Source organism: Nematostella vectensis, chromosome 13, assembly GCF_932526225.1.
Source record: "Nematostella vectensis chromosome 13, jaNemVect1.1, whole genome shotgun sequence".
NCBI classification, from domain to species: domain Eukaryota; kingdom Metazoa; phylum Cnidaria; class Anthozoa; order Actiniaria; family Edwardsiidae; genus Nematostella; species Nematostella vectensis.
In genome coordinates this window covers 9,678,086-9,694,773 of record NC_064046.1, presented here as the reverse complement: position 1 = coordinate 9,694,773, position 16,688 = coordinate 9,678,086, and the positions used below count along the sequence as shown (strand labels likewise).

The 16,688-nt window shown below is 37.6% G+C and overlaps 1 protein-coding gene across 1 annotated transcript in view; it reads right to left on the bottom strand.

Annotated features, from left to right (window-relative positions):
- Positions 1-6,434: 6,434 nt before the first annotated feature.
- Positions 6,435-16,688, bottom strand: part of LOC5518550 (microfibril-associated glycoprotein 4) — a 39,323-nt gene continuing 29,069 nt past the window's right edge. The window contains exon 4 of the mRNA XM_048721100.1: positions 6,435-7,880. Coding sequence (XP_048577057.1) covers positions 7,618-7,880 — 263 coding nt within the window. The 3' untranslated portion in view covers positions 6,435-7,617. The remainder of the gene's footprint in view (positions 7,881-16,688) is intronic.

Here is a 16,688-nt window from a genome sequence, read left to right as displayed (position 1 = left end):
AGACCAGTGGCACTGGTTTGGATACCAGATATTTTTTTTGTAGAGCAAGGTGTTCCATGTACCACCTACCAACAAAATAAAACTTTTTTTGCCTTTATGATAGCATGTTTTTTTGTTCTTTTTGGGGTAATTAACTTTTCTGAAAATGCAGAAAATGGCATTTATAGAGCTTGAAATTTCAAAAATTTTTGGGGGAGCACGCCCCCAAACACCCCTATTGTTGGTGTTTCGGTGGAAACTACTCACTCAAAAACCTGGATCCACCTCTGAAGAGAGAGTCAGATATGGTCCTGGCTGACACATGGAGCCGCGCATTTGACGGCCGTGTGCAGGAAAATACTACCAGTAACGAAAAAGATGTGATATGAATAGACAGAGGAGAGACGGAGAGGGATGTCAAGAGTATCGATATGATACAGTACCTTCCCGTTACAGAAGAAACACAGAATGCTATCCAAACAGCAACAGAGTCTGATAAGATTCTGAGAGAGCTCAAGTCCGTCATAAGAAATGGATGGCCGACAACGAAGGAAGAGTCCCAGTCCCTCTCAAAAACTACTTTCCCTTCAGAGACGAGCTTACCATGCATGGAGAAAGGCTTGTTTTTCCGACAAGTATGAGATCTTGAATGTTGGCCAAGATGCATACTAGCCATATCGGAGCACAAGGTTGCCTTCGGAGGGCGCGAGAGACTTTCTATTGGCCCAACATGAACAAGGAAGTCGAAGAATTCGTCTTAAAGTGCGAAACATGCAACAGCAATCCAGCTACTCAGGACAAGGAGCCTTTGATCTGTCATGAAATTCCTTAACGACCATGGGAGAAAATAGCTGTAGATCTATTTGAGTACGACGGAAAGGACTATCTAATTACTGTAGATTACTTCTCTAGCTTCTTTGAGATTGACAGGATACAGTCAAAGGGAGCTCCAGAGATCATAAGGAAGTTGAAGGCGCATTTTGCTATACATACTGGATAGATTCATGTCGGATAATCAACCATTTGCGTCCAGGGAATTCGACGACTTTGCCAAAGCATACGATTTCGAGCAAGTTACGAGCTCCCTGAACTATCCGCAGTCAAACGGCAAGATAGAGAATGCTGTGAAGACAGCAAAGCGTCTGATGAGTAGAGCCAAAAAGTCGGGTAGTGACCCATACTTGGCATTACTAGATTGGAGAAACACTCCTACGGAGATACTTAACACGTCGCCAGCACAGCAATTGTTCAGTAGACGAACGAAGACGTTGCTGCCGAGGTCAAAAAAGCTCCTAAAACCGAGAGTTCCGGATGATGTAGAAGAGAAAATAAAGTACCAAAAAGCCAAGCAAATATTCACTACAACAAAGGTGCGAAGAAGTTGACCGAGCTTCGCCCTGGCTACAGCCCACAATTAAAGTAGGAAAGAGAAAAGAGTGGACCAAAGCGAAGATAGAAGAAAAGGTTGACATCCACTTCTACCAAATGCGCACGGAATGCGGTCAAGTATTTCGACTTAACAGAAGACACCTGCGTCGCACATCTGAAGTAATGGTGCCACGCGAAGAATTGGTCATGCCGTCATCTGCACCTGTTACAATCAAACATGTACCTGAAAAGGAAACCACGACTGCTCAAAAACCGCCATCTGTTTCTAAAGCAAAGCCCGCAGTTATCGAGCTGCTGCTCCAGCAGAGATGCCAGAAAGTACTCCGCGTGTAACGACAACTCGCCCAGGGAGAGTGGTGAAACCACCAGGCCGCTTTAAGTGACAATTTCATTTTCATATTAACAATAGGACAATGACTCGTTAATTTTTATTAAGATTTTTCGGACTTGGACATTTATTTGATTCATTCATTTATTCTAAATCTGTGAAAAGGGAGATGTAATGTATGTAACGTGTGTAACGCAACGCGATCACGCGGTCACTATATACCACGTGAGTTGTAGCACGCTTTCAAGAAAAGAGGTTGAATACGAAGTGATTTAGTTACGTGTCTTGTTTATATATATATATATATATATATATATATATATATATATATATATATAAAATGATGGTTGAAGGCTTTCATAGAAAGTGCTTAATACTCGAAAGTAGAGCGGTGTATAGTGTTGGTTTGAGAAAAATACAAACTACATAGGTTTCATAGGGAAACCTATGTAGTTTGTATTTTTCTCAAACCAACACTATATATATATATATATATATATATATATATATATATATACATATATATATATATATACATATATATATATATATATATTGAACTGATTTTGGCAATATCGTCAAAAAGCTTACGCTCAATTTTGCGACAGTCTCAAATAAGTGCAAAAAAGTAGCACTAGTGCTACTACATTATTGCGTGTCAATACAACTACAATTTTTAATTGTGTGCACTCTCCATACATTGAGTCGTCTTTGGTAAAAAAAATCTACTAACCGCATAAATATTGACATAAATATTGACTTCTGTGCGAAGTTTAAAACTGATAATGCGCTCACCTAAACTTCGGCTTACTTTTGGCATAAAAACTTTCCGCTATACTGACTCTCTGATTTATAACATCCTGACGAACGATTCAAAATCATCTACTTCACTGGCTGTTTAAAAAAAAACGTCTGAAACTGAAATTACATTAGAAAATTAATATTTTTTTATATAGACATCAGTTAACAAATTTTTAACAAGTTTTTTCAGTACTTTGTTTGTGTTTGTAAAAGTTGTATGTGTTGTTAAAGCAGGGCCCCTCTGGATATCAGCGTTGGCTGAATGGGCCACCCTGCAAAGATAAAATAAATAAAACAAAACAAAACAAAACAGAACGGAGCGGAACGGAACGGAACAGAAGAGAAGAGAAGAGAACAGAAGAGAAGAGAACAGAATAGAACAGAATAGAACAGAATAGAACAGAATGGAACACAACGGAACACAACGGAACACAACGAAACACAACGGAACAGAACAGAACATAACGGAACGGAACGGAACAGAACGGAACACAACGGAACACAACGGAACACAACGGAACACAACGGAACAGAAAGGAACAGAACGGAACAGAACGGAACAGAACGGAACAGAACGGAACAGAACGGAACAGAACGGAACAGAATAGAATATAATTTGGAATAGATAAAGCGGCAAATCGTCTCTTCATACGAAGAAAATCACTCTAGTAATCTACCTGCATAACCAGCTTAAATTTATAAAATAAAAAAGAATAAAATAAAATAAAATAAAATAAAACAAAACAAAATGAAATAAAATAAAATAAAATAAATTTAAATTTTTTAATCATTAATTCAGTGTCATTTTTCGTGTCCTTGTTGAAGGAAATTTTAAGGTTACGCTATCTTGATTTGAATTCTTTAGCTGTTATACCTATTTATTTTTTTCGGGGTCCGGTATTCATCAAATCGCGCGCTCTGATTGGCTCTGGTGAGGTCCGGTATCCTACGATCCGGACCCCGTGATACCGGCCCGCTCACCTCCAAAGCTGGAGATAGTAAGTATTTCTGGAGAATTTAAAGCGTTGTGTGGAAATACAAAATGCAGTTTATTGAATGATCATGAGCGAACAAAATCTTCACGAACATCGACGAAAGTCAGAAGCGAAACCTCGCCTCGTGCAACCGTAAGCCCGTAAGGAAAACAACGTTGGAAATTCTATTGAGGAAAAAAATAATTGGCCTCGGTCAGTATTTTTCAAGACCTCGGTCACGATGCGGACCTCCCACCTGGTAAATAACATATAACAATAACAATAACAAGATAGGCACAACAAGGCCCTAAAAAGGCCGAGCAAAAAAGTAATGCAAAAAATTCAGACAGAACGTTTGTCCCGATGTTTCTTAATTAAAGAATACCTTTTGTCACAATCTATAGCCAATTTAAACTCATTTTTAAGGTGGGGGCAGCTTGGTCATTCTTAATTAAGATTGATTTTGCCCTTCGATAACTTGTTTCAAGTGATGTCCAGTAGTCATTTTTTTCATAATTTCTGTTGACCGCACTTCTACATATTTTGCGCACGATTTTCAAATAATCCTCTGAAAAAAAGGCCTTTCTGCGTGCGTAAAGCAGATAATTGAGGTCCAAAAGTTCAACTTATCTGTAAACATCGTTAGTGAATCTCACTTCTCTGTCCAAGACATGGGATGTGATGCGCATGCTCAGACAAAAAGTCTCCCGTTTGCTAAAAGTGCAAACCTTACCTCGTCCCCAGGCTCACCATTTCCACAGGTAGACCGACACTAGAGTATTTACCGAATCTTATATGGCCGACAGATTGGTGAAATGAGGCATGGAATTACATGGAATCTCACAATGAACGGCCGTTATTATCACTCCCATTTCCAAATTTGAGCGTATAACGCCACTACCGACTGAATTATTCCAGCAAACTTCCCTGGCAACTTCGGAAAACAGCAAAGCGCAGTATGAAATTCAGGACACAATTTGACTTGATTCCAGTACTCCTATACGAAGTTAACCCTATTCAGACTTGGCTTTTTGGGGCTTCCTCTGACCGGGGGGTGAGGGGGGGGGGGGGGGGGGGGGGGTTGTAGGCTATTTCGGCCCCCAATCCGTAACTTTTGAACCATTGAAGCTAATATGACCAAATTTTTAAAGAATCATTATCTGACAAAGAGGAACAAAATGATATATCGTGTTGCCATATCAACACAATATGACGTCATTATGACGTAATTTAAGGATATATGGTTATAAATAGCCTATCTTTCGAAACCTTTGCATACAACATCCAAAATCCAAAATAAGTTATCATAATCAGTTCGTATTAATAAAGCGACCGATATTCTTAAAAAAATTGTCTTTGTGACGTCACGATGACGTCACTTCCTAGAGCAGAAACGGGCAATATTTCTGTTTTTTTAAATGTGTATCTGTTGTCTTTTTTCGATAATCTTATTATCTTGCAGTAGACATATATTATTAGTGACACTGTTTCTATGACAACAATATATAACACCTGTTACGTCATTTATTGGCATGGTACCTTAATAGTAATATAGCACAAGTTTGCAAATGGGCAACTGGAAGTAACAATTTAAATATCTTTTCCAAAAATTGACAAAAAAAACTACCCCCCCCCCCCCCTTAAATAATGATGTGAATAAATTTTAGGAAAAGTCATCAAATTTCAATGCTAGTTCAAAAATTATTACAGATCAAAGGTGCTGGGGGCCTCAACCCCCACCCCCCCGCCCCTCCCCCCTGTCTGAATAGGGTTAAATAAAAGACTCAACCGAAGTATGTATTGATCCTGTTTTGTTTTCGCTAAACTTCCATAAGTCAATTAGTCGATCCACAGCTATATCAATAAATTGTTTCTTCCTTTTTTATTGGTCAGGTGAAAAAGAAAGTGATTCCAGACACTGTTTCATTTTTTCCCCGATATCCTGACGGGATTCACAGCCTTCATCAGCGCTGCTGTCAGATTCAAAATTCAAAACAGCCGCCATTTTGAAAAGCTGAATTCTAAACTTTCGCGCGCTTCCGCTGACCTAAAATACCGGGGAACATTGTCGATTTCACGTGCCTTTTTAGCCAGCGTGAGACTGGCGTTAAGCCCCGAGCAAACTGCACCAGCCTCTACCAACATTGCTGGCGAATTTTCGCTTTAATGATTATAGGACGAAGGAAATGGGAAATGGACTTTCTGACATTTCCTTCGTCTTGTGGTCAGTCGAGCAAGAATTGGCCAGCAATGCTGGCAGGTGCTGGCGCAGTTTGCACGGGGCTTTACTCTTTACTCAGGTTCACCAAAAACTTGAACCAGACTCTGCCATCGCGACTATTAGGGTGTTTGGATTGATTAATAAGTACTCTGTCAGTAAAATCTCCATATTTTATCTGCGTAGGCCTGGTGGAGAGACACATAAGCGAAACTTGTTTTCATAGGCATGCATCATGATATGTAAGCTGTGGTATAACGAACATTAATTTAAATTGACTTTTTAATTATTGGGGGACACAAGCCCCCTGTGCCCCACCCCCTGCCAAAGGTAAGGGGAGGGAGGAAAATATCCTGAAAAATGTTTAGAGAACTTGCCAGTGAAAATTGTTAGTGGGTGTGACACTGCTAAACGAGACCAACGGAGAATTACATATCACGTAAAAAATATTATAAAAAAACCTTTTTTGCTGTAATTAGTAAGGAAACAAAAAAGATCTACAGTTATAGTAAAAAAGGATGTGGAAACTTTGAGGATATTTGTTGAAAATAGTTTGCATGCGTGGTTGTGAAAATAACAACATCTCATAACACGAACTTAAGTGGAGTGCACAATATAAATAATCGGTATGTCTTGAACAAGCAATCAGTAACTGATGCAATATTGCAAATAGCTTCACGAAGTGAGTACCTATGTTTGTGTAAGTTTGACCAGTTGGTGAATTATCAACGAGAAGACGACTTGATTAAGGGTTGGGAACCGGGTTTTACTTCTGAAGCCTTTTCAAGATGATTTTTGGTATCCACCACACCCCTTTTATATTCTTCTAAGGCAAGTCCATTCGGAAAACCCACACTGACATCCCGTAAAGCTTTTAGTTTCGTTTGAATAAGGTTTTAGCCAATGGGTGTACAAAGGGTAACCTTCCTTCGTGGGTGTGCCAGTGAGTTACCCTTGGACTGCCGTGACCTACGTAATGATTGCATGGTTACCATTGACTACGGTGGTAACACACTACATGCTTGCTGTGCTAGTGCGCATGGCAAGTTTTACACGTGATAACACGATTGACAGCATTCCAACCATATTTGCACTCGCTTTCTTAATACTGAACCTGGCTACACCAGAATTTTACTAGACCTAGAGGATACCTAGATTTACCTGCTCGTGAAGTTAGATCCGACTTTCTGCCGCTAGTTAATGCGGACGGAACGGGAATAGACGCTCTATGTACGATTTTGAGGTATCACTTGAAAACGACGCGGACACGCCCACATTTGGGGTGTCAGCTCCATTGACCTCAATTCCGTTTCATAAATTCATTCGCCGAAGGCTAACTAAACAAAAAAGCATCACTAACTTCCGGCAAGTTAATAGTTATTAAAAATAGCGTACCCCGCTACCCTGCGTTAATTTCACGCTGGACAGAATTCTAAAACAATTACACCTCTCGGTCTCGTGGTCTATTGAATTATAGTCCAATCGTCCTCGAGGTCTAGATTTTAAGTACATAGAGACAAAATCGAGAATTACTTGTGCACTTATTACTATTATTCTTATTACTATGATTTTTGTACACAGCCCACTCGATAGCTCAACAAAATGTGGTGATTGGCGATATGGAACACAGAGGAATTTTTACGCTTCCTCAATGTTTACATTTCATATTCTTTTACATAATTAGAGTCCTGTAAAATCTGATAGCTTCGTCAGGTCGTACGATTTTTGTTTTCCTTAAGCTGGTCTTAATTTTATACTGGTTTGAACAAATTATCGCTTTTTTCAAAGCAAAGCCCTTTTGATCACATATTAAACTTCCACTTTAATACCAAAATGAGAAAAAAAGCGAAAGCCTTTGCCAAAAAATCGCTTCGCGCTCTCTTTCCACAGGACTACTATTATCTGAAAAAGGACTCAAAGTACACACGCTATACATTCCTAACTAACATAGCCACTTTCTTCAATGAGTATCTATGCCCATGCCAAGTCATCCAAGTTATCCCCTCTGCATACGGACAAATGGCACTGTTGTAATACGGGTTGTTAAAATTAGCTTCGAAGCATTCATTGTGCCACCATCCACCGCCGCCATAATATGCAGCGCAGTTATAGCTCAAATTCTGATCATTGTCCTGGTCGTAAGCTGTAAATGGCATCCCGTTTGAAATAGTGAGCGAATCCCCAGCATCTCCTGCGATAAGAAAACGTTGTGATAACTAGTAATAAATAGACACTATTTTCTCTCACAGCCCGCAAAAATCAGAGGGGGCTATGTGCACGATACCTTACTACCCACTCGATTTACTCCCGAAATTCTATAGTTATGCTTTGAAATCTTTCTATTAAAAACTAATATGCTAAGGCTGTTAAACAACATCGTTCCAACATATTAAAATATAAGTTTTGCTTCTGGTTGTCGTAGTTTTTGTATAAGAACGTTTTTCTTAGCAAGAAGACAAAAGCTTGCGTAACATCACGCCAGTTGCCTTACGAATAATTGGAAATACTTTTTTTTTTAATTTAATGTCATATTTAAAAGTCTATAACATATTTTAGATTGACATTATCCAATTTTTTCGTTTCTTTTTGTATAATATTTTATGTTCTGATCCGAACGAGGATCATAAAACAAGATTGCAGCCATATCTCGAGTTTCATGGGTAAGAGAGGCATTTTATGCCTTTGTTGTATACTGAATGGAATTTTCCAACCATTTTCACATAATGTATCTTTATAACTTTGAATCACGATGTTGGCGGGTTTTTTACTTTGTTCTATCTAGGGATTTTTAGGAAGTTTAATTATTCTGTACACACCTTTAGAGATCGAACATAGGAAATCTAAGGCAATTCCTAGAAAAAAATAGAAATTCCTAAAAACCTTATGAATCTATCTTGCGAGAACGTGAATAGGTGAATGGTAATAAGCTTGATGAACACCACCACATTTTTATAAACGGGCAACCTCACTCCCGTACTGTTAATCAAACTGTAATCATATATACAACAATTATCAAAATATGATTTTTTCACACCAATTTCGCACTATACTCAATCAACTGATTTTGTTTCACATGTATTTCACACTATGCAATCAAGTGATTTGAGTTTTACATCAATTTCACACTGGTGTGAAATAGTTGGGAAAAAATTTCACACTTACCAAAATTTCACACCTTTTTTTCACACACAATTTAAGAGTTACACAAAAGATGGGCTGGTTGGTACAAGCCAAGCAAACAAATTCAAACTGTGTCTTCTATTTGTTTTATTTGATATTCTGTGTACCACATGCTTTTTGTGTGTAGGAGATGAGATGTTGTAAGCTTATATAATAATAATAATAATAATAATCGTTTATTCATACCTTTGTAGCATAAGCTAAATTACAGTATGTCGGCCGATGCACACTACACTTAACAATGTATAAATAAATACTGGAATAACTACTGGAAACGAATTGTGATAAAGTTATTATACCTTTCAGTTACACCAACTGATTTATCCAAACGGCTGCAACCCCCCCTTAGCGAATAACCATGGGCGACCTCAGTCCCAGATTGTATTATATATTTTATAGGCTCAGTGCATCTTGCTTTAGCCATGAATCGACGGCACAGTTCTGCTCTGCGGACTGTAAGTGAGTCCATTTTTGCTACTTTGAGCCCTGATTCATAGCTAAGGCAAGGGTAGATTATTCGAATAGCTTTTCGTTGTACTGTTTCGATAAGCTCTGCAAGGTACTCAGGAAGGGAGGCCCAGACAGGAGCAGCGTACTCAAGGACTGACCGAATTAACGAGCAATAGATAAGAACCATATCTGACTGCTGGACACCTGCCTTCCTGAGTACCCTGAGGGCATAGAGGCGCTTGCTAGCCTTCTTAACAATGTGGTCAACGTGAACATTCCATGACAGATCTGCTGATATATGTACACCTAATAGCTTGTAATGTTCAACTTTCTCAACAACTGCGCTCCCTAGGATTAATCTTTGGGGGACAGAAGGTTGGTACTTTAAGAAATTAATTTGAAGCTCTTTGCATTTCTTGGGGTTCAGACGCATTCCCCTTGATGACGCATATTCCTTACCACTATATACCACTATTGTCATTAAAACAAATATGAAATACTGTGTGTCAAGTCATTTTCTGCAGTGGCTGATCCAGGTGTGGTTCTGTGGCCCAATGGTCCAATCCCTTTTAAGCACAAAGCTATTGTAATAGTTTTCATAAATTGAACCACCTTTGAAAAATTCTAGACCCCCATTCAATTTTTAACAGCGCCTGCACAAGGCATCTATTGACTATAGCGAATCGGACTTTCCCACCGAACATAGCCATTCGAAATATATCTCTGCGCCCAAACGCTTTTCTACAAGCAGAAAGATACTGTTTATGCTCTTATTCTCGTCTCTCTATGGCCGCCATGTTTTTTTACTTAGGTCCAGCGAGTGTTATGACGTCATCTTACAATTTGATCTGTGATTGGTTGTTTTAATGTTTTGATGCCTCGAATGTCAAAACAAAAAAGTGTTTCCAGAAAAGGAAATATTCTGAGCTGGTGAAAGATATCGAGCGAGGACCCGTTTTATATTTTGAGTTTGAAGAACATTTGAAATTTAAAATGAATTCTGGTTTAATTTTAGAAAAAAGTTTCATAAGGGGTAATAGGTTGGGTTTTTTCACATTTTTTACTTATTTTAATGTACAAAATAATTACATAGATACAAAAAATATACATACATAAGTAATATACGAAAAAATTAAGGGAAAAACCCTTACAATATAAAATTATACTACACTAATTACACTTTGTACATTTGATCTGCCTTTTTCCTTTTTTTGCTTTCTTTTTTTTCTTCTCACCTTACTTTTGTATTTTTTTTCCTCTTCGTTATTTCTTTTTCTTTTTCAGCTCTTTTTTCTTTTCTTTTGTTTTTCTTCTTCTTGATCCTTCTTTTTCGTTTTTTTTTTCTTCGATATTTTTTCTTTCCTTTTTCATTGCCCCTTTTTTTCCTTCGTTTTTTTATTCGAAAGTAAAAAGCATTTGAGAAGCTAAAGAAAAAAAGGAGGGAACACAACAACACAGACAGAAAATACACTCACAAAGAAAAGACAAGCGGCACAAACACAGCGATAGGATATAAAAAGCAACTTAGTAAATCATGACAGTATCGATAGTAGAGCATCCCATTTCTTGAAGTGGTAAGAAAGTTTATCTTTTTGCTGAGCTATGCGCTTTTCTATATTGTAAATATACTTTACATTTTTCTAGAAGAAACTAATGTTTTCATCTGGTTTGATATTTTTAAGACGGCAATAATATATAAAACGCTTGCTAATTAATATAATCATATTGGTTAGGATTTGATTGCCATTTTCCTTAAAAAAAAACAATATTATATCTGGTTCCGTTAGCGCACATTCAACAAGGTTGTTAGCCCGTAAGGTATACTCAACCGCAATCCAAAATGCACGAACATGTATACATCTGAACATTAAATGCTCTAGGGATTTATCTGCAATTCCACAAAAAGAGCACAAAGTCTCTTATTTCCGTTAATAATTCTATGCAGCAATTTCCACTGAAATTCTCGATGCTTCACGTTAATATGTGGTCATTTTATATGGGAAGGCGTAAATATTTTTCCATTCAAAGTCGAGTTGTGGGTATAGTTACTGGATAGATTAACTTTGATGACAGGTTTTCAATTTTGATACTTGTGTCAAGGAAGGTGGAATTTGGAAGACAGAATCTTACGCTGCGTTGCTATTACAATATTCCTTCAAATAATTGTCCACTTTGTGGGAATGGCATTGTACAAACCCAAGAGAGAAAAAATTTCTGAAAAACTAAGCAGGGGGAAACGCCCGCACTTACTTTCATATGAACCCAATTTTCCCTGGGAATCAAGAATGCTCCCCAGTGTAACCACCCCCATTGAATGGCGCTAGAGCCTTTCGCAGGATAATTTTCCAATAAGCCTCGTTTTCTTTTGTGAAATATTTAAGGAGCATTATCCTTTGTGCACGAATTAGAGATTCTAGGTGTGGCATTTTCAAACCTCCTTTGTCATAATCATTTATGATAGCTAGTCTTTTCACCCTGTCTCTCCCGTTCCCAGGTAGTTCCGTACGATCGAATTTGTTTCCTTAATTATTTCGAAATGATGACATATTAAAGTTAGTCTATAAACCAGTTTTGGTATAACAAAAGTTTTCAAGATTGAATTTTACCGAAGACCGTCAAATTTCGCCATTTCCATAAATGAATGACCTTCCTCATCTTTTGCAATACCATATCAAAATTAAGTTTCTTTTTTTCTTTTTACTATCATATGTAAAATAAATTCCTAATATCTTTAGTGGCTCATCTACCTTTTTAATATCCATATATTTTTTTGGGTCCTACTCTTGAACAGCCCAGCCACATATCGCTTCTATCTTATCGCGGTTAACCCACCAGCCTGAGACGTTTTGAAAATCTTGGAGCGACTTTAACCCAGCATCGTATAATTTCCTGTCGCGTAAGAACAGAGTAAGGTCATCAGTGTAGACTGATAGTTTGGCTTCCACTTTCCCCAACATTATTCCCCGTATACTTTTGTTTTCTCTCGGGCTGAGTGGGTCTCTCTGTCAATCCAGCTTTTTCATCGAAATACGGGTCGGGCAGCACAGATTGCAGCCTCTTTGCTAGTGCCCTTGGTTCAATGTTTGTGTCAACGTTTGTAAGAGAAATAGGACGCCAGTTATAAATATAACGCCTGTCTTTATCTTAATTTTCTATTAATTTGATTATCGCTTGTTTCTGAGTCGAAGAAAGCTCACCATAATCATGAGCATAATTTAATGAGTCCACTAATTGGCTTCCTAGCAAAGGCCAAAATATCTGATATAATTCTAAACTACGCCCGTCGTTCCCGATACTTATTTTTGCTAAATTTTTGTGTTCCTTTTTAATTAAATCAACATAGTTCGCATCCTCCCCAAGGCTTGAATTAAACTTGCAATAGTATGAACTTCTTGCGAACTCCGGCACGCTATTTAAAGAAAGTGTAATTGCTGGTAATATATCATCTCTGTCAATATCCTCTTGAATTTCCCAGCTAGCTAACCAAAATTCTAGTCGCCGCTGTCTATGTGGGGTATTCTGCCTCCAAATAAAACGCTTTACCGCGGGCTCTCGAAGCCGCCAAATATAAAATAAATTTAATTCGGCCATTATTTTTTATCACCATAATTTTTTATCACCGAGACTGATTTTTTATTCTAGCTGATGCATTATCGCTGTCTAATTTAGAGTCAAAATGAGCGTTGTAGTCCCCGCCTCCTATTATTTGCGTTGATTCCTCGCAGTCCCCTAGGACATTATCTATCAAAACTCTAAGCTGTTCAAAAGATTTTACCCGCTTGCCTTCATCTTTGTCTTGAGCAAGAAGAAAAGGCGTTTGTTGAACTATAGCCTCAAGAATGATAAAACGACCATTTCAATCGGTTTTTCGGTTTTACATTGTTTTATGGAAATATCTAATTTATTCTTTATTATTACCAACACCCCATTTACTTTGGTTTGAACCTTCCATTGTGTTTTCCACAATGCCTCCTTGTCCTCGGTTGAATGGATTTTTGCATAAAGACAATATCAGAATTGTTTTTCAGGTACGTGTACACTTCTTGCGCTTAATTGAACCTCGAATCCCCTTTACATTCAAGGATAACAGATTAAAATTTAGTTTCTTCGTCTTTTATAAAGTCGAAAACCAGAGATACTGTAAGATCTGCTGAGGGCCGTTTTTGCTGTACAAAAAAAGGGAAAGAAAAAGAAACATACAGAACGATCAATTTGTCGTGTACAAAGAAGACGGAATACAAACGACAAATACAGTCTATCACATAATATCTACCCACACCAAAACCCCTGAAACATTACGAGGCAAAAAAACCCATAACAAGTTAAACAATAACCTTCGTGTTACTCCTGACTTGGTGAGATTGTCCCAAAACAAAGGCCCTTTGACAGGCTGCTATTTTCAAATTACAACCAGCATTGTTAAACACAAGCTCTCTAATTTGTGCTGTAAATTTAAAAGGAAGCTATATAGATTCGAAACATATCTTTGCAAGCGTCCTGGTTTCTGTAATAATACCAATATCATTTTTGCACATAAGATAAACTAACTGAGTATTCGAGTTTGAAAAAAAAAAGAGAAAAAGGTATATAGAAAGCCTAAAAGTATAGCCTTGCTTATTGATAGCGTAAACCATCGACTAACTTAAATCTACAGACTAACCCTTATACTCCACTCCATCACCAGAGTGAAGTTGGTTCCTTATTCGCAGTTCCTTTTTCGTCTGTTTCCTTATTCGCTCAGTTCCTTATTCAAATCCGGGGGGATACTTACATGATACCTTTTAATTCGAGTTGAAACAGTATTTAGGCATAACAGTTTATTCAGAACAAGTCCAACAGCATTTTCGTCGGGTAAATTTCGATGCTTTAACGTGCTCGCTGCTAAGCGGAGCTGTGAACATGAGACTCTATCTGCTACAAAAGGTCGAATTACGAAATGCGTGCAATCGCTTTCACAAATGAATCTAGCAAAAGAGAGGAAATCTACCTCTCATCTAATAAATGTATTTGTATCTTGGGCTTTATTTCCAAACGCATTAATATATTTAGAGGAGAAATATTCACGCTTTACTTGACTACGTACGCGTGTAGAAGGAATTTGACCTTGCTAACAAAACCACAATTTGACAGATAGTGCTTGTTGTCAATTAACACCTTGACTACTACATAAGGCTCTGACAAAACAAATAGATTAGTGCAGTGACACGAATAGGGAACTGCTCCTTATTCAAGTTAGTTTTCGCGAATAAGGAAATGGAATCTCCCAACGTCCGATTTCGTTTTACGACTTTATCCGAATAAGGAATAGACTATGAAGAGGGTTGTCAGTGTTTGCTCATCATTTCTCAATAAAGGAAATGAAATTTCATAACGCCCGATTTCGCTTTAACGACTCCTTTCGAAAGAGTTCTCGAAAAAGGAAATGGTATTTCATAACTCCCTATCTCGTTTTAACTACTTATCCGAATAAGGAATAGACTAAAAAGAGGGTCGTTAGTGTTTTTTAAACATTTCTCGAAAAAGGAAATAGTATTTCATAACGCCTGATTTCGTTTTACCTACTTATCCGAATAAGGAATAGACTAAAGAGAGGGTTCTTTAGTACTTTCTAAACGTTTCTCGAATAAGGAAATGGTATTTCATAACGCCTGATTTCGTTTTACCTACTTATCCGAATAAGGAATAGACTAAAGAGAGGGTTCTTTAGTATTTTCTTAACATTTCTCGAAAAAGGAAATGGTATTTCATAACGCCTGATTTCGTTTTACGACTTATCCGAATAAGGAATAGACTAAAGAGAGGGTTCTTTAGTACTTTCTAAACATTTCTCGAATAAGGAAATGGTATTTCATAACGCCTGATTTCGTTTTAACTACTGTTTCGGCATAAATCTATTACATAAGTGACAAGTGACAGTTTCGTTAATATCGATTTCAACCACGTGATTATGATCCATTGTAAATCAGTCAGATCAACAGTAACCGAGATCGGAACTCTGAAATACAGCTAACCAGTACGATTACAAAACCTACAGCTAACCAGGACTTTGAGAATCAGAAAACACGATCGGATACGCCATTGAAGTAAGTTAATTTGTGAGTTTGAATAACTGTAAATAAGCTTTGATTCCATGCAATCAATGTAAATCAAATAACTTTCATTCATTCTAGATCGAATAAATATATCTTTACACATCGTTGGATTGTTATACGGTTTGTGGCGAAATCCTCACGGGAACCTAACGCAACAACTACCTATCCCAATAAGGAATAGACTAAAAACTGGATTGTCAGTGTTTGCTCATCATTTCTCAATAAAGGAAATGGAATTTCATAACGCCTGATTTCGCTTAAACGACGCCTTTCGAAAGAGTTCTCGAAAAAGGAAATGGTATTTCATAACTCCCGATCTCGTTTTAACTTACTTATCCGAATAAGGAATAAACTCAAAAAGAAGATTGTCAGTGTTTTTTCAACATCTCTTGAAAAAGGAAATGGCATTACATAACGCCTGATTTCGTTTTTACTACTTTTTTTACCGAAAAAGGAATGGAGTAAAAAGAAGATTGTTAGCGTGTTTTTTTTCAACATCTTTTGAATAAGGAGATGGTATTTTATAACGACCGATTTCGTTTTTACGAATTATAGGAATCGAACGAATTTCTCGAATAAGGAAATGGAATTAGCTTTAACGACGCGAATTATAAGACCGAATGACTAGAAGGGCATGGTTGTCCCCCAAATAATGTCCCTTTAACCGTGTTCCCTTCAAAATTTTTTACTCATGTTACGGCTTGTTTGGGTTTCCTAACATTTCTTGTATTGTGCACCCCCCCCCCCCCCCCCCCCCCCCCCCGCAATCCGCAATCTTATATGGCATGCTACGGTTCTGGCCCAGCTCTAGTGTGTGCTATAAATGTATTTATAAATATAATAAAATACAGAGTTTGGACCATTATTTGAAGTGCTGTTTAATTCTATGTTATTGCAATAAAAACACTGTACAGTGTGTTGCCCAAGATCAACACTTTCTAACGAACTTTGGCAAATGATACACGATACAAGCAAGTAAATTGCCGCTTTGCGTCCTATGTCCAAGCCGCAAGGACATGTAGTCCAGCTTATCTTTATCATCGTGCTCTTGTTAACGCTGTCAGTAAGGTAATTTATACATATTCTATGCTTTTAATTTGAATGGTCTCTGGTTATATCAGAAGATGTAGCAAAAAAATGTAGAAATGTAGAAATGTTTAGAAAATACTAAAGAACCCTCTCTTTAGTCTATTCCTTATTCGGATAAGTCGTAAAACGAGATCGGGCGTTATGAAATTCCATTTCCTTATTCGAGAAATGTTTAGAAAACACAAACG